Source organism: Myiozetetes cayanensis, unplaced genomic scaffold, assembly GCF_022539395.1.
Source record: "Myiozetetes cayanensis isolate MyiCay16 unplaced genomic scaffold, myiCay2020 scf1, whole genome shotgun sequence".
In the NCBI taxonomy this organism is placed as follows: Eukaryota; Metazoa; Chordata; class Aves; order Passeriformes; family Tyrannidae; genus Myiozetetes; species Myiozetetes cayanensis.
Window position 1 is genome coordinate 86,713,012 of NW_026086604.1, and position 21,425 is coordinate 86,734,436.

At 39.3% G+C, this 21,425-nt stretch overlaps 2 protein-coding genes across 5 annotated transcripts in view; one reads left to right on the top strand and one right to left on the bottom strand.

The window, feature by feature from the left end:
* The first annotated feature begins 777 nt into the window (after nt 1-777).
* On the top strand, nt 778-4,401 carry LOC126640898 (transmembrane protein 14C-like). Its single transcript, XM_050317131.1, has 4 exons — nt 778-932; nt 1,262-1,363; nt 3,280-3,364; nt 3,596-4,401. The coding sequence occupies exons 1-4, from the start codon at nt 857-859 to the stop codon at nt 3,651-3,653; spliced, it is 321 nt and encodes a 106-aa protein (XP_050173088.1). The 5' UTR covers nt 778-856; the 3' UTR covers nt 3,654-4,401.
* A 1,468-nt stretch (nt 4,402-5,869) lies between these two features.
* The window catches only part of MAK (male germ cell associated kinase), a 31,134-nt gene continuing 15,578 nt past the window's right edge, over nt 5,870-21,425 (bottom strand). For 3 of the 4 annotated variants that reach the window (XM_050310606.1, XM_050310521.1, XM_050310728.1), the window contains 7 exons: nt 19,615-19,935; nt 18,415-18,605; nt 17,779-17,909; nt 15,707-15,838; nt 13,738-13,812; nt 10,924-11,052; nt 5,870-8,253 (listed from right to left, as the gene is read on the bottom strand). In XM_050310606.1, coding sequence (XP_050166563.1) covers nt 8,099-8,253; nt 10,924-11,052; nt 13,738-13,812; nt 15,707-15,838; nt 17,779-17,909; nt 18,415-18,605; nt 19,615-19,935 — 1,134 coding nt within the window. In that variant the 3' untranslated portion in view covers nt 5,870-8,098. Of the gene's footprint in view, nt 8,254-10,923; nt 12,445-12,728; nt 13,813-15,706; nt 15,839-17,778; nt 17,910-18,414; nt 18,606-19,614; nt 19,936-21,425 lie in introns of those variants that run through there. The other variant, XR_007628326.1, reaches the window with a different exon arrangement.

Here is a 21,425-nt window from a genome sequence, read left to right on the forward strand (position 1 = left end):
CCTCATGTTGGGCAGCATCAGCCGTCTCTAAGACGGACCCGCTGCTGGCCAAGGCTGAGCTCATCATAGCACCGGTGATAATGTGTTTAAGAATGAGAAAGAACTTACTGCACAACAGCAGCTGCAGCTGGAGAGAGGACTGAGAACATTTGAGAGGAATAGCCTGTCGGCAGACATCAAGGTTGGTGAAGAAGATGGAGGAAGTGTTCCAGGTACCAGAGCAGAGATTCCCCTGAAGCCCTTGGTGATGACCATGGTGAGATAGGCTAATTCCCTGCAGCAAACGGAGATCCACAATGGAGCGAATATCCACCTGCAGCCCACGGAGGACCCCACACCGGAGTAGGTGGATGTGCCCTGGTGGAAGCTGCAGCCCCTGGAGAGGGAAGCCCACACCAGAGCAGGTTTGCTGGCAGGACTTGTGACCACGTAGAGGACCCGCACTGGAGCAGCCTGTTCCTAAAGGACTGCACCCCGTGGAAGGGACCCACGCTGGGGCACGGTTAGAGTGCGAGGAGGAATGAGCAGCGCAGAAGAGGCGCCAGGGACTGGCCGCAGCCGCCACTCCCCACTCCCTGGCAGGCCGGCGTGATGCTGAGCCTGGGAAGAAGAGCGGCATGAGTGCGCTTTCGCTTTATTTCTGACTTTCCCACCGTGTTATTTAGTTGCAGCTAATCGAGTAAAACCTCCCGAAGCCGGACCGGCGTGAGCGGCTCCTCCCCGGGTGCCCGTCAGGGCCGGCGGGCGGGACCTCCGGGGGAGGCGGTGCCGCGGCGGGGAGCGAGCGAGGGAGAGGGGGGAGAGAGGGCGGCCCAAGGTCGGCGCAGCCCTGCCCGCGGCTCCGCTGTGCCCGCAGATGGAGTACGACTGGCTGGGCTTCGGCTACGCGGCGCTGGTGGCGGCGGGCGGCGTCGTCGGCTACGCCAAGGCAGGTGGGTGCGGGGCCGGGGCCGGGGCCGTGCCGGGCAGGCCCGCGTCCGCCGGGGCTGCGGGGGCGCTCAGCCGTGCAGGTCCCCGCCCGGCTGCCGGCAGTGACCCCGCAAACCCCGCTGCAGTCCTTGCTGCCACCGAAACAAGGTGCTCTCTGCGGCCTGCAGAGAATCTTTAAAGAAAACCCCAGCCCAGTGCAGTGTCCTCTGTTTAGGCTGGTTTTGTTTGTGGATTTACAAATAACGGGAGCCCGCGGGTGCCTTTCTTGGGTGTGCAGACTGACTTTGCGTGTGTTCTTTCACTGACTGATCTGTGTTTATTTCTATTCAAGGCAGCGTCCCTTCGCTAGCTGCTGGTCTTCTGTTTGGCGGCTTAGCAGGACTAGGCGCTTACCAGCAGTCCAAAGATCCAAAAAATGTGTGGCTTTCCCTCGGTAAGTTTGCTCGGCAGCCGAGTACTGAGAGTTACTGGTTGCGGTGGGAATAGTAACCCTTTTTTTTTTTTTTTTTTTTTCCTGGAGTGTTTCAGCTGACCTGTGCCCATTTATCTGTACAAATGTAAGTGGTGGGAGGACAGGACCTCCTGGCTCTATTTGTGTACGAGCACAGTACCTGGTTCTAAACCGTGGGTTGTCCTGCTTGAAGCCAGAGTTGGTGAGAAATACCTGTCTCCGCTGCCAGATTAGATACTGAGTTAACTAGGGTTATGTTCGGTTAACTAGGAAATGTTCGGTTGTGAAGCAGCATTTTTAGCCTGCGGTCATGGAATAAGCACTGTTTTTGCAATAGTGACAGCACTGTGACAAGTGGTATGCGGCCTTATGGAATCTTGGTTTGCACAAGCATGTCAGAAGACCAGTATATATTTCAATGCATCATACACTGTGGAGGAAACAGTGCATGTAAAAGGAAGGGTGCAATGGTCTATTCTGCTTGCTTACAGTAGAATGTACAAGGAGCTGTGGGCATATCTTGCAGGTGAAGGAGAAGGATGAAATGACTGTGCAAAGTGTTATGAAGCACTGAAACAATAGGTGAACCTCAGGGAATTCCACTGCTGCAGGACTGTAATACCGTGTTAAAGCGCTATCGGGAATTGATCTTGCCTTTGGGCACTAGGGTATCCTAGATAACCTCTCGAGGTGTCCTCTAGTTCTGTAACTACTCCATAGTGTTAGTAGTGTTATGATACTATAGGTTTACAGTGATTTAAGGCTGTTTTAGCCCAATAGGACTAATGTACTGAAAGGCTCTATGAAGCCACTGGGAGATACAGCAGACAACCAAACTGCTTCATCAGTAAGGAATGAAATGTAAAATGCAGGTCAATATGAAGCAAAATTTCCATTTGTGAACTGTCTCTGGTGTGACACAGGAGTGGCTGTGCATGGCTGTGCATCTCTGGCACAAGTTTTTAGTTAGTGTTATGGAAGAAGGATGAGCAGCTTCTGTATATCCTGATGTGGTGCATGTAAGTGCCCTCAAAAGGAGCTGTTGAAAGCGGTGGTGTGTCATGATCTAGTACAACTTTCATTATTCCTTAGCCCTGCTTACGATGTGCAGCTGCGGCTCCTGCAGAGCTTTAGGTTGGTCACAGTACATCATGGGTAGGAATCCAGAAATAGAACCTTGACAGAGTGTCTCTAGAATACCTTTTGCCCTGTCTGATGCAAACAAACTTGAGGCTTTGGAGAAAGGTGTACAGCACCTCCACCTGCCTTTGTTCTTCAAAGAAACAGTGTCCCTGTAAATTTTATGTGCATGTTGATGGGATTCCTTTTCCAGATTTAGAGATTAAATATTTTAGAGTAATGTTTAAGAGCGCAATCTCTCTTTCAGTTTGTTTCTTTAGATTTCTCTCTAATTTGTATTTGCAAGTGGGGTTGTTTTCCTTCCAGTTGTAATATTTATTGCCACCTTCTAGTTCAGAATGTCACAGAGAAATGGGGACTGTAATATATTTGCCTCCCCCATAGTGAACTCTGTCACCGTCCCAGCTTTCTAGCAGTTCCGAGCCTGCCTGCGTTCAAGGAAATAATCCTTCTGCGTATAAGGAGTAATTGAGGGAGAGTCAGTGATCTCTCCAGAGGACTGAAAGTTGTGAGCAATCAGACAGTGGTCTTTATCCTGATGAGACCTCGTCGCTTCTCCTGAGCAGTGGAGCACGCTTACCAGAGTTGCTGAGACGTTTGTGACAGCAGCTTTACTGTTTAAGAAAATTGTTTGCTTGCATATGGGGGAGGCATTCCTGTCTGTACACATAGGTCTGTGGTCGGCACTGCTCAGTGTCCACGTGTGGCAGTGTTGCACTTATGTGCCAAATGGCTCTGACTGGGCTTCTTTTCAACAGTGGCATCTGGAACCTTGTCTACTGTTATGGGAATGAGGTTTTACAACACCAAAAAAGCAATGCCTGGGATAATTGCCGGTGCCAGGTAATCACCTCTCTTTTGCTCTTGTCTGTATTATCAAATGTGCATTTTATTTAACTTACTTGTGGATTATATTTGTTTTAAAAATGTTACATGGTGAGTTCTGTGAAAAAAACAAAATCTTCTGGTGGAGTTCAGCTAAATGAAATCATGGCAGTATTTTCTTTCTTCTTGTTCTTTATGGGATTTTTGCCTTCCTTCTCCTCTTTTTATAACAACTATTCTGTTCAACAGTTTACTGATGGTTGGACGGCTTGGATTGCAGATGATGGAAAAGCCTCTTAAGCCATAAATCTGCATCAAGTCACTTGAAGATATGTGATTGAGAAGCCTGAAGCTGCAACTGCTTATATGTGCTGCACAAAAGTGGAAAAGACGCTGCTACCTTAGCACTGTATTTTTCATATCCTAACGCACATGGGTTGTGTTTTTAAAGGACTGACACAGAGGGCCCTTGTTATGTCTTCCCAAATGGTATTTGTCTTAACATTTTCTGCACTGTGAAGCAAGAAAATACGACTATAGCATTAGTTCAGCTTCTGATCCTGCAGCTTACTGTAGGCAAAGACCTCTTGGCCCTTGTATGAAGACAGTTGTGGGATTGAAGCTTAAATGTACATCTTGGTTTGTCCTTCTAAAGTCACATATGCCTCTAAAACAAAGGGAGAGGTGTTGCCAGTCTATCACTAGTAATTAATATAATAAACGTGCTGATTACGTTACATCTCCCTTTCCTGGTCAGTTTATCTGGTCACAATGCTTGTCAGTCAGGAGCTTTGTTCTCCCAGCACTGTGTGTCAGAAGCTGGTCCCACAAAACATAATCACGGAAAGGCTGTTGAGGTTTTACTGTAATGCAATGAATGCAGACCCATTCCTTGCAATTACTTGTAAGCAAAAGTGCCCAGCTATATGTAATTCATTTCACTTTTACAGATTATTATTCCTAAATAAAAAATATGCTGTATTAGGCAATTTATGCTAAATTGCAGGCATAGCTTTATTAAAATGTTATTTTAAATAAACTAACATTATTACAAACCTTTGTGTTCTACAAAACTTTTTTTTGTCTTTAGTCATTCATCTGGATTGATAGTTTGGTCTCTTTCCTGCAGGGTGTCTGGATATATTTGCAAACATGAATTGTATATATAATTTCTATTCTATTCCCTGAATTTATTAACTTGTAAATATAAAAATCTGAACTGGGAGGAGGTGTAGAGAACAAAAGCATACAGATCAAATATTCAGACAAGTATTGTATTAAAGTTTGTTTGGGTTTGTTTCCTGAGGGAATCATCTATTTTAGATTTAGAAAATGCTGTATGAAAGTTTCTTTGAAGACTGAAGGGTTCGTTTGATCAGTCTTTGCCCTCAGTTGATTCCCCTGATGCCTGAAATTGTTCCAAATATAAACCTGCTGTAGAGGAATAATCCTGGAAGCTACACATGGTTGATAATGTATCCCTTTTCTGTTTTCATTTAACTTATATCCCTTTCTGTACAGATCCTGAGCTTTATTTCCTCAACCTTTCTTTGATGCCTTTGGTACTGAGAGAGATGGAAGCAGCAGGGTTGATCCATTAGATAGTGAGACCCTGGAGTTGCTTAGAATTCTCTAAAGTATCAGGCTAGTAATTTTGGAGGAGGGTCACAGGTTGCAGGTTTTCCTTCCCTCCTTCCTTGCTGCAGCAGAACAGGCAGGTCGGTGACCTTGTGCTGCCTGAGCAGGAGGTGCAGAGCTGGGCCAGTCGCCATAGCCAGGCTCTGCCAGCAGTGCAGTGGTTTGCCAGGCAACTCACAATGATGAAGCAAGGCCAAGGTCAAGCCAGGATGCCAGGTCGATCAGATTGGGTTCCAGATCCTCAGAGACACGGCCAGGAATGGGGCACAGCTCCAGCAAGGGTATCAGTAGCCTTTTCCCAGGCCAAACAGCTTGGGTCAGAGCTGGCTTGAGCACAGGCAGTGAGATCTTGAGGGGGAATTGTACTCACAGCATCTTCTTAAAACCCTTATTCATCATCCTGCAGAGTTCAGCATCAGGTGTGTTCACCTGTATTTACATTTCCCTCTTGCCTCCCTGCATAGAAACAAGGGGTGTGCTGGACAGAAGATGTGTCTTAGTGTCTTTGTGTCTTTGCTCTAATTTGAAAAAGTTAGTAAGCCAGGCATTAGTATTTAAGACTCTTCTCTTTAAACTACTTCATAGGTTTTTTGCCTCTTCTTATTGCTATTGAATCAGTTTTCTTCTGTAGAGGTAAGATGCAAACATAAATGCATCTCCTGCAATAAACTGAGAACATCCATGATCAAACAGTTTTCTAATTGTATAATGCTGGTCGCAAATCAGGTAACTTGCAAATCTGAGCTGCAGTTGTCTCTGATGGAATAAAGAAAATATAAAGCAGGGAATTGGACTTGATAAGCTTTTAAACTCTTAGACCAAAGTGTAAAGCTGCTGTTCATGAGCTTTGGAAAGCAGTAGCTTAAATTGAGAACTGCTGGTAGAATTCATTACCACTTTTCATGTTTAGGAGAAACAGCAGTAATATAGACAAAGGGACAAGAGAAAAGCTTTAGTCTTACATACTCTTTACCCCCTTGAAACTTTTTCAGCATACTAAATTTTTAAAGCATTAGATGGCATTTTTGCACTAACCATCCAATGTGTATCAATGAATTATAATTAAAATGATTGTATGAAACTCATTAGTCTTTTCTTGCTGTTTGCAAGAAGAATTTCTTAACACTGGTCATGCTTTGATCATGAACAAGTAAAGGCTGTTTTAGTTATGTCAAAGCCCTTTCAAGGTTCATTAGCATATAGTAACAACAGCATGTTTCTTCTAGCCCTATTTAGTGCTAGAAATAGTACCTGTTTATGTTTCTGCTCTAGGTGACTTAGGGACATGTGAGCTTTGGATGCATTACTAGTTAATTCCTTGACCAGGCTGTGATTGTAACTAATTCATTGGCATCTTGTACTAGAGACAAGTGATTAATTTATCTTGTTTTTTAATTATAAAACCATTGCTTTAATGCCTGTTACAAAGAGTCTGAGGTTGTCCTTCATTGCCATGGCAAGTTACAGATATATTCTACAAATAGGTTAAGACACATTTAAGTAGCATAGGAACATCTGTTAGTACTAAGGGAATGACAAATACTTAATCCTAGACCAATGGCAATTGAATTAAACTCTCTAGTGCATTACTAACCATATATCCCTATCCCTGTATAGCTCTTACAGTATTAAAGTGGCATTTCCTTTAGGTGCAGTTTTTATAACAAAATATTTGACTTTTTGGTAAAACTGCTTTAGATTAAATTGCTTTCCAGGAAATTAATGTAACATATATATTATGAAAGATTGGGTCAACAACAGGAATTTAAATTTTAATATCCATTATAAAAGCCTACAAATACATTTCTTTTTTTACAATGCTTAAAGTAATCATTAACAGCTTTACATCTTTAAAGAACATACTCTGTTTATACTTTAAAAGGGCAAGCTTAATGTAACTATTAAGTCTAAAGCATCTATTCTAAATGCAGTTGTTAACAGAAGTAACCTAGTTCAACATCCTAAAAAAAGCAGTTTATTGTACATTGCAAAGTCCTTTGCATGATATTATTATAAAACTTATCATAAAAGCTGGGGAAAGTACTGAATGAGCATATAAACAGCGACACACTGAATTATTGAAGTTTATGTGTGTTTTTAGGTACCTAAGTTGGCCTTTAAGATCTAAACTAGAAAACAATATTTTTGAAGAACAGCCCAATATCGTCCCTCATGTAGCTTATTCAACTTCTGTAGTTTAAGTCTGATCACCCAATGAACGATATATAGAAACAGGAGTTTTTTTGATAACTTATGCATTTTTGGCAAATTCACCCTTAAAATAACTGATAGACTGCAGTGATTCAGGCTCCTTAAAAGGTCACTGTGACACTCCCTTGACAGGACAGAGGAAAATCTCTACAGGCCTTTGATTAAAAAATGGCATTAAGTTAATTATAACAGCAGAATCTAATTGTTAGGCTTCACTTCACTGCTTGAGTCTAGCATTCAGTACTTGTTTAGCTATTTTCCAATATTGCTACATCTTTTTACAGCCATATATCAGCCAAGTTTTTAGACTTTTTTTGTGTAGTATCTATAAGTGGATTTACAAGGATTTAAGATCTCATTGCTACATGAATATTTGCACCTTACAGACCCTGAGTAACTCTTAGTTACAAGTGAGTTCTGAAATCCTTGTAGGAGAGTTTGGTATTCTTCACAAAGCTGGAGCTGTGCTTTCACTCTCATCTTCCTGCTAAGGAACCAGCCTAACACCTGGAAGCCTGGTGCTGCTCTGCTTCAGCCCTACCTCTAGCTGCTTGTGTGCTTCAAGCATATCCCAACAGTGGATGTTGCACTGGATGAACAACCATAACAGTTGTTTTTAAGAGGACAGGAATAGGAGATCATCTGTAGAAAAATGTCAAATGAAATCTACTTCTAGTAGTTTTGGCAATATGTGTTATACAATACTTCATTACATCCTACTTTATAGCCAGTATTTTACATGATATTATACGTGTACTATGACAGGTAATAGAACACAAGGTCTTTTTTTCTTCTTTACTATTGCATAGTCTTAAGAAAAGTTAGAGCAAATAGGCATTTCAGGTTTCCAAGTGCAGGAGAACCGAACACAGCGCATGTAGTATCTGTGCAGGATGACATTTTCTATCTGTTTCCTCCGTATTTGGCCACCCAGTCTGTTCTTCCATGTACTCGCTGAATTGTTGGCGGGTAAGTTAAGATACTCATGTTTTTTGCTGGTGAATTGAAGGTAGGACCTGGTAATGGAGCACGAGCAGCTTTGGTTTTCCAAGAAAACTCTGAAAGGAACAAGAACTCAGAATTAATGATGACTTTTCTCTTTACAGAGAAAAGAATGAGAGGTTAAAGATGACTTACGGTACTCAAGGATACCAATGTAGCAGGGTGCCTTGGTCTCCTACATGTCATAAAATATCCTGAGTTGTAAGAGACCCAAAAGGATCATCAAGTCCAACTCCTGATCCTGCATAGGACAACTGCAAGAATCCCACTACGTGCCTGAGAGCATGCTGTCTATGCTTGTTTTCAGATAAGGTGCATGTTTCCTCTAGTTTGTGTGTCTTATTAATCCTCACCTACTGGATACTTGCTTTGCAGCAATCCCTCGAGAAAACACTGAGACTGAAGTTTTTCAGTAGAAAAACTGATGCATATACCTACAATTCTGTATCTCCTATTACAAAACTGCTACAGAATGACTGTGTTCTTTCCTCTATCTCAAATATTTTAAAAAGTGTGTAATTATAACATTGATAAACTTATTAAGACCCAAACAGCTTAGACTGAAGGACAGCTTTTGGAGACCTTCTTGTTCCTTTTGAGATTTTATGCCTTTTATTCCCCTCCTGCTCAGCTCAGAACTCCTGGTTTACCTGGTGACAAGTCCTCTTTGCTCTGTTTCCCATTTCTCCATTGATCTTATAGGATCTATTCCAAGTCTGAAGGTTTTTTTTATTCCTTAATATTGGCATCCACCTGATCTCAAGCACTAGCAGTAGTGCATTACTGTATTCCTGGCCTTCCTACTCAGATTTTCCCTTTTTGCATTTCAGGTAGTTGGCACTTCCTCAAGCTTCATGTGACTAAAGTAATTGTGCTGCTGCACAGGCTGATGTTTCTTCATGGTCATGACCAATTCTGCCATTTTCCCAATTCTTTAATGGCAGTCATTTGGGACTTCTCTTATTCAGACTCCTGCTATACCTTAGCATTCCCAAAGTAGATCCTGCCCCTTCCATTCCTACATTTGTGGTTTAGTCTTCTTTTATTATGTATTAGTTATACTCTTTAAAAAATATTCACATTTAAATTTAATGGTTCTTTGGTGCCTATGTATCATTCTGTTTCTTAGAGAAATAGTGGATTGAACCCATTAAAGAACAGGCGAGAAGCAAGGCATTTAAAAAGGAGGAACATCAAGGAACTGAAACTGGGGATCAGGTCTCCACTTCTATAAAAACTAATACTGTTCCTTTTTATTCTAGGCTGGCATTCCCTATCTTTGGTCAGCAAGTATGATTCCAGCCTACAGTAGCTTGGCAATGAAGGCCACTTTTCCTGGGTCTTGGCATTTTCCACAGAGAAACTGATCCTTTGTACTATGTTAAATTATTTAAATCATGGCATTAAAAAACTTAACAAATTAAGAGAGAAATACAATTGAAAGCATGACTTATTTCAGTTTGGATAATACAAAGCAAAGGGTCACCAAAAATGTTAACCTTCAAATACTGACAGCCAGGAGATAAAACCTGCCATTTGCTTCATCCTTATCTCTCTTCCCATGCAAGTCTGCAGAGTTTAGGCTAAATATGAGGGGTTTAAAGCAATAGGATTCTTGCTCTTTTCCAGGACATGGAAGAGTCTCTTAATTGACCTCCATCTGCCAGCCTTTCTGACTTTTACTACACATTTTCCATTTCTAATTACAGATTAACAGTGAATTTATGTCCCTTTGGAACACCATATCTAATTCCTTCTCTTTCACACTATTCGCAGCAGTCTAGAGATAGTTGCAGATTTTGTCCTTCTGTGAACTTCTTGATCCACACACTGTGACAAATCAAAACTCTCGCAGTTGTGTTCCAGCAGTGAGTTGATAAGATAATGAACTGCAGCTCCAGCCTTCTCTGGTGGGCTTCTGATGATCTCAGACACAGAATACATACACATCTAAGCATATTTTGTATATGCATTCCATCTCCTTCCTTCCCTCCCTCTCTGCTTCTCAGAAGTTACTTGCGAATTCCCAAGGAGAACAGGTAACTCAAAAGAGCACATCAGCAAAAAGACATTATTAAACAGGACCATATCATATTGGTGTGCCATACGCCCTTTGGTTAAACAATTTACCATTAGTTGAGGGCCTTGCTGTTTGCTCTGAAGTAACTAGAGAAGTGTGCTGCTGGGTTTGGACCACGGGTCTAAATCTTCACTCACAAACCAGTTTCCCCTGCATCCTGAGCACTTCTGTTCGTCTTCTCTGAATTGGGAACATACTAACAAAGAAGGTGCTCAGAATGTCATCCATACTGTAGAGGATCCAGGGTAACAGTTTCATTTTGAACAGACTTCACGTTGTTTTTACCAGATGAATGGAGTCCAGTCTACATGACCATTTACTAAAGAGTTGTGAAGTTACATATTTTTACAGTTCTGTTTAGTCCATCACCACTAATGAGTCATAGTTTAGCAAACGGTCCAAACTGTCTAAAATTATAAAAGGTTTGCAACTTTTGTAATTATTTTCTTTTTTTACCTAACAAATATTAGTAGCAATAGTTTCTCTAGCTATCAGGACTGCCTCTAGGCACCTACAGTCAGTTCACTTATGTTAAGAAAAATTTATGCCCTACAGTTTCATTTATAAACTTGAGGAAAACCTTACTAAGGGCTAATCTCTTTCGAACCGATGTCTTGGTTATATATGGTAAAAGGATATTTCTTACCTGATACAGATGCACCAAGAGGTGCTAGCTGTATCCGTTGTCCAGCTGATCCAACTTCTTTTTTATAGAAGGAGGGGGTGTATATTCCTGATGGGTTGTAAGCAGCACTACTTACAAAGCCAGGATTTCCTGTTGACATTACAGAATTTTAGAATATTCAGTTGCATTCAGAAAACCTTGCCTACTTTTTACAGTCATTTCAAAATATATTTGCGGTACCCCAAGAGTATTCCCTCGTGCTCATCTCTTGAAAAAAGGTATATATTCATTCTTTTCTTTGTATATTAATTATACCCTTTACAGCACTTAGCAGACTTGCAAGCTGGAGATCAGCAGAAATAAAGACAACAGAGAAGGGTGAATATTTCATTAGTACTTTCATTAAACTTAAGACCATATAGAAAGGTTTACACAGAGTTTTAGAGAAAGATAGATAGGATCTTACCTTTTGCTTACATCTACTTGCTTTACTGGAAGCTGGTTTAAGCTGTTGGAAAACTAGCACTCAGCCCTTACCCTTATCTTATGCTCAACATGTTTGGCCTAAATCTATCTAAAAGAATGGAAACCCAGATTTTCCTGTGGGAAGTGGTGCACCACTTGAAGTTGACTGCCAGTTTCCCAGCTAAAGGCCTACTATAAAGGTCAGACCCAACTACCCTCTTTCTTTCACCCTGGTTATAATATTATGCCTAGTTTTGGTTCAGATCTTTCTTTAAAGCAGTACTACCATGGAAAGGTTGACATAACCATCCTCATCTGAAAACTGAGAAGCATCGTGCATGTACACACAAAATTAGTACTGAAATTAGTGTCCAGTGGCAGAGGGATCTGTTACAATGCATAGATTCCCGGCTCCAAGAAAATTTCTTACCTTCCTCGTGTGTGTTCATCACTTGGGACAGTGTTAAGACTGTGCTGGCACAATGTCCGGAGAGAAATGCTTTTCTCTAGTGGCATGGTTCTGTGTTCAGTAGTATTAAATTTGTGAAGTACAAGGCCATACATAGTAGTTTATTTTAACCTTTATTACATATGAGCATATTCATCACAGTTTCAGTGGTAGTTGCACTAAACATGCAGTATCTGCTTTGACAGTTTTTGTCTCCTAAATCACTGGCCTTTGTGCAATCTCATAATGTTCCTCTTCACACAAACACTCTGATTATTTCAGAGTTCAGAGCAGTGGATCTATAAGCTGCAGAAGTAGTCATCTACAACTCAAAAAAGGTACCCTCAGCTAATTACAGCTGCACTGGGTTGTTGCAAACCTCCCTGTTCAGGAGCACTAACAACAAGCATTCAGCTAACTCAGTTTTGCCAGGCTCCTCAAACTGTCACTGCACTGCTCTCCAAATAGTTGGGTCTCCATGTAGCTTTCCTCTGTCCACTCGATGCCAGTTTCCACAGTAAAGAATGACGCATCAATACAGCTGGTGAAAAAAAAACTTTAATGAAGTATTCCAATAAAATTTAACTTTCTTGTAGAGTCTGAGTTGTTCTTCCTTTTCAGGAATTTGCCTGAAAACCAAAACAACACAGTTTTAGTGGTTCATTCACCTGTTTGTGGACATATACAGACACATGCTCTTATTCCCCAGTTCCTAACTATTGGGAGTAAAAAACTGTGCATGTGTATATATATAATAAATAAATTATAATAAATAAATAATAAATAATAATAAATAAAGAGGCCTCAATTAATACAACCTCGAAAATACTACTTCTATCTGCTGCTTTTCTACAGCTTGGCAAACCTGCTTAATTGTCCAAAATTGCTCAACCATTTTTTTCCTTCTCCTTACCTCTTGATGTCCAATGTCCTTTAGGAATTCTTCCGCAGGAAGTGAAAAATTGCAGCCAGGATAAACAGTCTGGATGAAACAGGTCTGGAAGGGTGATCTTTTGTTGGATGAGAACAAGGGAAGCAGGAGAAAAAAAGTTCAATATAAAATAGCAGAATAGCTACAAATTTAAAAACATCCTATTTAAAAGCACAGTTCCTTACCTCTGACTACTGCCATACAAAAGAAGGGGTTCTTGCTAGAGAAGTAGTCATCCGTCAGGCATCCAGGAGGTCTGGCAGCTGGTCTATAGGCAAGCACTCACTGCCACGATATCCACAAGTGTAAGGGTGGGCAAGGCCATACCCCCCTCTCAAACAACACTTACTTGATTCTTCAGAAAGGTCACTGAATTGTTTGAGGTGGGTAGTGAGTTGAAAAAACCCTACAAGTAGTTGCAATGAGATGTGTCGCATGGGCAGTACACACCAGAGGCGGCAGAACGGGAGGAAAGGTGAAACATTCCAGCATTTGCAATGCTTTAGCCAGCAGTGAATTTAGACACAAACTAGGCTGCCTGGAATCCTGGATTTCCACCCTTGTACATTAAGGTAACTCCACCAAAATCTGTTCAACCACAGCACTGTAAAATCAGAGTAAGAATCAGGTAGAGAATCTGAATGCAGGAAATGGTGCAAGTCCCAAGTGCTTTTATGAACAAGCAGTCCTTCAGGAGAGATGCATGTGCTGCTTTAGGATCACTTCTTCACCATTATCCAGCAACAGGGCAGTGACCTGCTGTGGATCATAATTAGGGTAATAAAATACTCTCTGCCTTTTAAGGCACAGTAAGTGCCAAGAATCCAGAAGTCACAATGAAGAGAGCAAGGTTTGACAAAACAGATTACAACTGCAAATGGAAGTATATGATCATCAGGAACATGTATTTTAAACGTACTTATTTTACAAGAAACTGTAAAACATAAATAAGAAATGTACAAAGAACTAGGCTACAATTGCTATAAATTACCTTTTGGATCTTCTAATTTTTCATTAAACCTTTCTTTGCATGATAGCTTTTCAATGGGTATAATTAAGTTCTCATCTGTAGGTAAGGAAAACGAAAGGAAGAAAAAGATGGAAAGACAGAACTTTAGAAAAAGGGTAAGAAGAACCTGTTTAGGTGATGTAAAAGAACTGATGGGGGAAAAAAGCAAGCAAGAATGAATATCTGATGTAACTATAATGTCTCATTCTTGTTTTCTTAAGCAGGAATTGTTACTCTAACAAATTACTTTACAAGGTCCTTTCTAATAATGGAATAAAAATATGATGTACTATCAGTGAAATTACATCTCAGTCACACAAATCCATAAATCACAAGTGTAATCACTTGGTCATATCCGTAAAGTTGACTGATCATAAACGTACAATTCTTCATAATTAAAGCATTTATAACTATTTGCTTTTATCTTCTTTTACCTCAGAGCAATGTTGTGGATGATGAAAAAAAGAAAAAAAATCAAAAAAAAAAAAAAGAGTACCTAAACAAACTATACATAGTTATTTAAACACAGCACAGTGTCAACTTTCAGTTTGTCAATATGAAAAAAGAAACATACATAATTTACATGTGTTGTATTTCCATGATCCAGCTATCCTGGTTTCATGTGTGTGTGTCTTAAATGTTTCTGTCTCCCCAGTATACGAAACATCATACGTAATTTAAGCTACTGATGGAAATGATACCAGCTATTTTCAAACATAACAAATTATGAGTTTTAGGGTTTTTTTGCTTTAAATTTTTGGTATTAAGACAAAAGCAGGATATCTACCATTAGGATTCATCTTAATTTTATTTTCAGTGCAGTTCAGTAGGTAGATGTCTAGCTTATTGATGCATACTTTTGGAAGCAGCTCTTTGCCTTTTTGTGCCTGATTCCCTTGCAAGATTATTTTATGAGTATGTTAATTAATTCTGAGGCAGCTGAATATTATATTTCAGAAAACAAAAAGGTACATATGATTACTTTAAAAACCCTCTTCTATTCAGTCAAAAATTCTGGTAGGTGCTGTTATTTTTCCACTTTCTGAAATCCTGCACATTAATTCAGATGACCAATTTCAGGTCATCTGACTTTCAGAAGGGAAAATGAGGTTTATTGACACTGCAGAATGGCTACTAAAGTTCTGTTAAAAAGTGATGCAGCATCTGCACATAAACCTTCTGAAGTTCCATCTGCACAAGCATGTAAAGTTGGGTGGTTTATTTGCATTAAAGTATTTGAGAATTATTTATCCTAGCTGGACAATGGCTGCAGAGCTGTTGACAAGGTAACCTCCCATAAGAGGTTGACAGAACAATGTACTTCAGGTATAGAGCTTGGTGGTGAGAAGGTTGATTTTAGTCTGGAGCCTGGTGCCTTCCTCAGTGAAATCTGTGATTAGGTGTTTAGCTAGCCTTAGTCTTCACTAACAGTGTACTTCACAAAACATACTACCAAAATAAAGTTCCCTGAAAGCTCCTGAAAATAAGGGGACTTTTCCTGCAGCACAGTATTTAGGACAAGGCTAGGAAACTGATAAAAGACATGTTTAGAATAATAGGCAGCACTTTATTACATGAGCATGCCACTCACCATTTTATTTTCACAAGGGTCACTGCTGTTTGCTAATGTTCCATGGCACACTGAGCAGGCAGTAATGAGGTCAAACTATTTGCTTAAATACAGTACCTATGGTCTAAGAGGATTATGGACAAAATTTATCTTGACAAAACTTTATAAAGAGTGGCTGGCCTATACCTTCTTAATGTTCTGAAAGCAAAATACATAGTTTTATGTATGAAAAAGTTATGTGAAGAGTCATTTGTTAAAATGAGGAAAAAAAGAACCTAGAAGCTAAGGTTGACCACAGAAGTTAAACCAGATGGTCTTAACTAAATTAATTAAATATAGTATGATGAGGTATAATGTGACCATTTTCAATTACACTTTTACCTGTAGTATTTCTGCTGAAAGTCAATCCTCCTCCAGCATGTGCTAGTGATTTAGAAAATAACTGGTTGTTCCAGGTTCCTTGTGATCCTTCTCTGTTGACTGCTGCTAAAGAGACACTCTTCGGGTTTACACCTTAGAAAACAAATGATAAATAATGTTATAAATATCAATTTTCATGCATAATGCAACCCAAGAAAAATGGACATTTTTGGAACAGTGAACCAACACTGAATTATTTGTGCTGTAATGTGAACACCATTAATGTAAATTGACAATGTCCATTGATTAGGTTAGGTTTTTAAGCTAAGCCAAGAAAACTAGTGACACTGATTTACGAAAAATTCTCTTCATGCTTTCAAGAGAACTTTTAACAGTCTTTTTAGTACAGTTACTTGGTTTCTATAAAACCATAATCACAGTACTGATATTTTTGTCTATCAAAAAATCAACACAAATTAAAAATACCTATCAAAAACTAGGGTTCTCAAGACTGAAAATAAACTATTTCTTTAAGGGTTAAGTTAAAAAGTAGGACATAGAGGTTGTTGTTACTTCACATGTTAGGAGTATTACAAGAGTTAATGGGATTACACTGCACGAAAACAGCTCCCAGATCTGCTGGTTACAGAACTAAAGTAATATTTATAAATAACAAATATGCTCCTCGGAGCTATTATTCCCTTAAATCTTGGAATTCATTATTTTTACATCTCTGCCTTTCTAACTGAAAACCAGAGAGACACTAGAATCATGCTTAAAAGAAGATAAGAAATATAGATGAACCTTCCATTTGTGTTACCTTTAGAAAGGGAAGCTCTTCACCCTTTATATTTTTCTTTTTCTTTTCTTTTGTACTTAAACTGTTGAGTCTCTGGGCATCCTATTTAACATTCAGGAAGTGATTTCATATTCAGAAGTCATCATTGCCCTAATTAATTCCTGACAAATTAATGATATGTTGTAACAAAACAACTTGCCTGACAATCAGGAATTCCTTTGTGAGCCACCTAAATTCTCACATGTGGATTACGGCAGACGTCATGATATGCTTATTTCAATTGTATAGACCATCATGGTAACAAATAAATGATACAAAGTGACACCAAGAAAATAATTCAATTATAGTATATATTTAGAATACTTCTTGAAGTATTCTACTCTTTGCTTTCCCCTCCTTTCCATTCTCATTTCTAGCAGTTACATAATTTCATGTTATTTTCCTGATAAAACCACACAGATTTAGACTAAGGTATCTATTTTAAAAGATACCTGGTGATGGGAAGTGAATGTGTGAATTCCTAGCAGTGCCAATGGTTTCCAAACACTTCCTACAAAGAAGGCAAACTGTGAATTTATGTTCAAAAAGACCTCCAACCTCCTGACACTGCAAAACTGGTAAATATGCATTTTATATATATATATATATATAAAAAATCATAGAATGGTTTGGGTTGCAAGGAACCTTAAAGATCTTCTAATTCCAACACCCCTGCCATGGGCAGAGACACCTTCCACTAGATCAGGTTGCTCAGAGCCCCATCCAGCCCGGCCTGGAACACTGCCAAGGATGGGGCATCCACAACTTCTCTGGGTAACCTGTTCCAGTGCCACACCACCGTCACAGTAAAAAATTTCTTCTATATATCTACATTTCCCCTCTTTCAGTTTGAACCCATTACTCTTTGTCCTATCACTGTGGTTCCTGATGAAGAGAATATATGTAGTTTCTTCAGCCCTCAGACACACTTACTTATAGACCAATTAGGATATATTCCTAATAATCCCAGAGACGTTGGATTTATATTACTGAGGATTTTATATGTTACTGGTCATAAGAGGTCCTGTGAACTTTTATGGTGTACAAGCAGTGTTGAGCTCCTGCCATGTTTACATAGCCATGAACTTCTGCATCAATTGTGATATGTTCTGGGAAAGGCATTTAGTCCAAAGCTTGAAAATTTAGCCTGATTATGAATAGTAAAATTATCCAGTGAGAAATCTAAAGTTTAAATGTACTGTATGTAGATTGTGCCCACCTTGTATTTTCTGTATGTATTGACTTTTAACCTTACCAGGTAGATATCTTGATTGTTTTAGATAGTACTGTTTTGCTGATGTATTTGATCTTCCAGAATCATTTCTCATCAGAACCTTATTTTCCCCTCCTGGCTGGATACAGCATGAAGCCTTTGGTTCTGGCACACTGAAAAATCAAAAATTTCAAACAATGTGACCAACTCCTCCAGCTCAGAATACCACAAGCTGACCTTAGCCTGAAGAATATGGTGCCCTTCAGTTATCCCACTTTCGTCAGCAGAGTCTATTTCCAAGGAGTAACAGCCAGATCTAATACCTCATGAGAAATAAGTGTATCCAACACTACAAATGGGGATAACTGGCAGAACATAATATCACTTAACTGACAAAGGAAATTATGTTGGTATGTCTGATTTTAGTAAGACAGGCAGTTTCTTAATAACACAAGAAACACCCAAACCATGTAGTGCCTGAAAGCAAATTTCATTTTGTTGGGATACTACTAGCACCATATCAACATCACACCCAAAGCTGGTCTGCTCATACAGCTTTTGACATTCCATGCAGAATTCTGGTGACTTAAATTTTAGAAGACTTGTCTTAATCAATCTATAATTCTACTGGATACTGTTTGCTAAAAGAAAATACGATTTCTTAATTGTAGGACCTACCTAAAAATAAATTCCTTGGTTTTCTTTTCTTTTAATGGTGCAATGCTAGGCTTCTTTGAACATGACATTCCAAATTCAGGGTCATCCAAGTCATCCCAGCTATCCACAGCCTTTACCAAAGTCTGACCCCATCGTCTTCTGCAGCTTTTAGGACCTAGTGCAACATTGAGAGGGCCACTAGCTGCTTGTTTCTATTTTAAATATAAAAAAAAAAAAAGCTTTAATTCCATTCTAAAATTTTATATTTTGTATCTAGTTTACTTTCTGACTACTGCTTAAAGAGTTTGAGGGAATTTTTCTTGTTATATTGTGCCTGTTTTGGTCATAGTCTCATAATGACTTTAAGTACAAACTGTAACAATAACACCAGCATGTATTTTGAGTATAGTTCTTTTGGACTCTCATCCTTAAATTGCCCAAGTTTACCTAAAGTAGTGAGGTTAATAGTCTACTTGCAGATCCAGTTCAGTGTTCAGCCTCTACTACTGGTATCTTGCTGAACTCATGCTCTAAACAGTGGTAGATGAACCTTTGAGAAATAGAATACAATGGTGCAGAACACTGCTGTGGCCCCCCGAAGTAATTACAGCAAATAAAAGAAGCTTGTCAGGCCTTTCTTTAACATTCTCTTCAAATGAAATTACTAAATTTTAAAACTATCCTTTCATCTGACTACCATTTGCTTTCCAATATTTTCTGAATACCTTTTACTTTTAACATGCTTTATATTGCAGTTCAGTGAATACAACCCAAAAGCAAAATGAAGATTACAATCCAAAGTTTACTGTTCATCTTGCAAAAAAAATATTAATTGTTACATTCTTGCAAGGTTAGGAATTGGATAAACCTTCTTGGGTATTTTCCTGCATGAGGCAAGAGAAGTTCTCCCTTTCCACTTCTCTATTGTATACTGACAGTATTTTTGTGAATTGTTTCCCAAAGGTCAATAAATCATAGCTGTTATAACTATATTACTGCATAAGCATGTCAGCAAGGGCTATTATAAATGAACACACATCGTTGTTACAGGCAATCTTTTCTTCTGACTGGGTGCAAAATTTTAATAAGTGACCTGGCATATCCTAGTTATCTATTTGTATTTCCTCTAATAAAACGTAGGACACTTTACAGGGATCACCTGGTCAAATATACTAAGAACTTTTAATAAAATCACCTAAGTAGTTATTAAAGACAACTTACAGGTGATGAATTTTTATTGATAACTGGAAAAAAGGGTTGTGCCTGTGGCTGCTGCTGCTTTGGTACTTGCTGGTTAGCTGTATTCTGAGGCAACTGAATTTGCTGGAGAGGCTGGTGGTTAACCTTTGGCAGGGGCTCTGGCTGTTTTTCGTCAGGCAAATCAGGTGAAGACCGAGGTTCTGGCTTGGATATAGCTTCCAGTTTAGGAAGAGCTGGCTTTGTCTCTGTAGGCTGAACTGGTTTAATAGGAGTCTGCTTCTCCAGATACTGTGGAGGAGGTCCTAAAATTTGGCCAACTTGAAAGTAAGGATACTTCAAAGCCTGGAGAGGAAGATATAACATACTAATTTTACTTCAAAAAGTTGATTTTGGTAACCTCAGCAAAGATCTAAGCAGGTTTCTGAAACATTTAAACAAGCAAATCCTGCAAAGATGCAAGATGGATGCATAATGAGATCAGATGTAAACAGTATGCATTGATAACTGGCAGTTCTGTGTTTCAAAGTCTTCCCATCATAACTTAGTAAGACTGATCAAATTGTACATGTTACAGAAGTCATGTCCTTTCTTTCCCTCCTTTACTGCTAGGTTTTGTGGAGTCTGTGCTGTGAGGTGTGTTTTACTTTCAACACCATTCTAAATTCATGCAGTGACAAGTTTCAATTTTAAAACAAGTAGTCTCCATCACCTTTATCACATGCTTTATTAAGTTTCCACTGCTGACTATGTTTTGGCAACTCAAGGAACAGTCTGGGGTTTTTTAATTAAAAAAAACAAACCAAAAAACCCCAACAATAACAAAAATAAACAAAGGCAAAAAAACCCACACAAGAAAACCACCAAACAAAACAACCCCCCACGAGCAATCCCCCCCCCAACCCCCGCAAAGAAAAGGCAAACAAACAAAAAACCCACAAAATAAACCAAACAAACCAACAAAAAACCAGAAGTGAGATGATTGCCGTGTACAGGTTTTACAATTACAGAATGTTAATGAGCAAAGTTTCTCCCTCATTTTTCTTATCACCAGCTTCTCCTGCTTTTGTTCTGCTTTAAAATATATTCACTGTGCTTTCCTGTCTTGGTGTTTATCAGGAAACTACAGTGTCTGTCTTAAGGCAGATGTTTATTTCATCCTTTTCCTCTGACCTTTTCATGTCCACCATTGGATGCAGAGCATGGACACATTTTAGTAACACATCTCCTTCTATGTCAGAACAGCACATTCTACTCCTTCTGGGTAGGATCATACTTTTATTAGTTCTCGAAGAGGTATTTTGACTCAGCTGCACTCAGTAATTGCTGCCTTTTACACATTACAATGTATATGCATTAAACTCTTCCTTTTGACTGTGGATGACACAACTGCTGCAGCTGCTTCCTTGATAACTCATGTTTTGTGTAGAGATACACAGTACTGGACTACAGATAGATCTCAGTGGCTGTACAATAGATGTGCTTTGTAAAGTGGATAGAAATGGTTGCTGTATTTGGTACCACCTGCTTCACCACTTCTGAATCACTTACATTACATCCAACTTGCAATGTGTCCTTTCTTTCCCAATTTCCTCTTTTATACTTCTAAATAGGACAACATTAGGTATGAATATAAAAAAAGTAAATCCACAGAATGTAACCATCTTTGGTACTTGAAATATGTTTTCTTCAAATCAACTTGGAGAAAAACTGAGACCTTTGTGACCTATTGGTATGTTCTTCACAAAGTTCTTTCCTCACCACTTCGTACAATTTACATCCCACCTCCAAGTAAAAGTGATCCTTAGCTCTTCCATACTGTATTCCATCTGCAG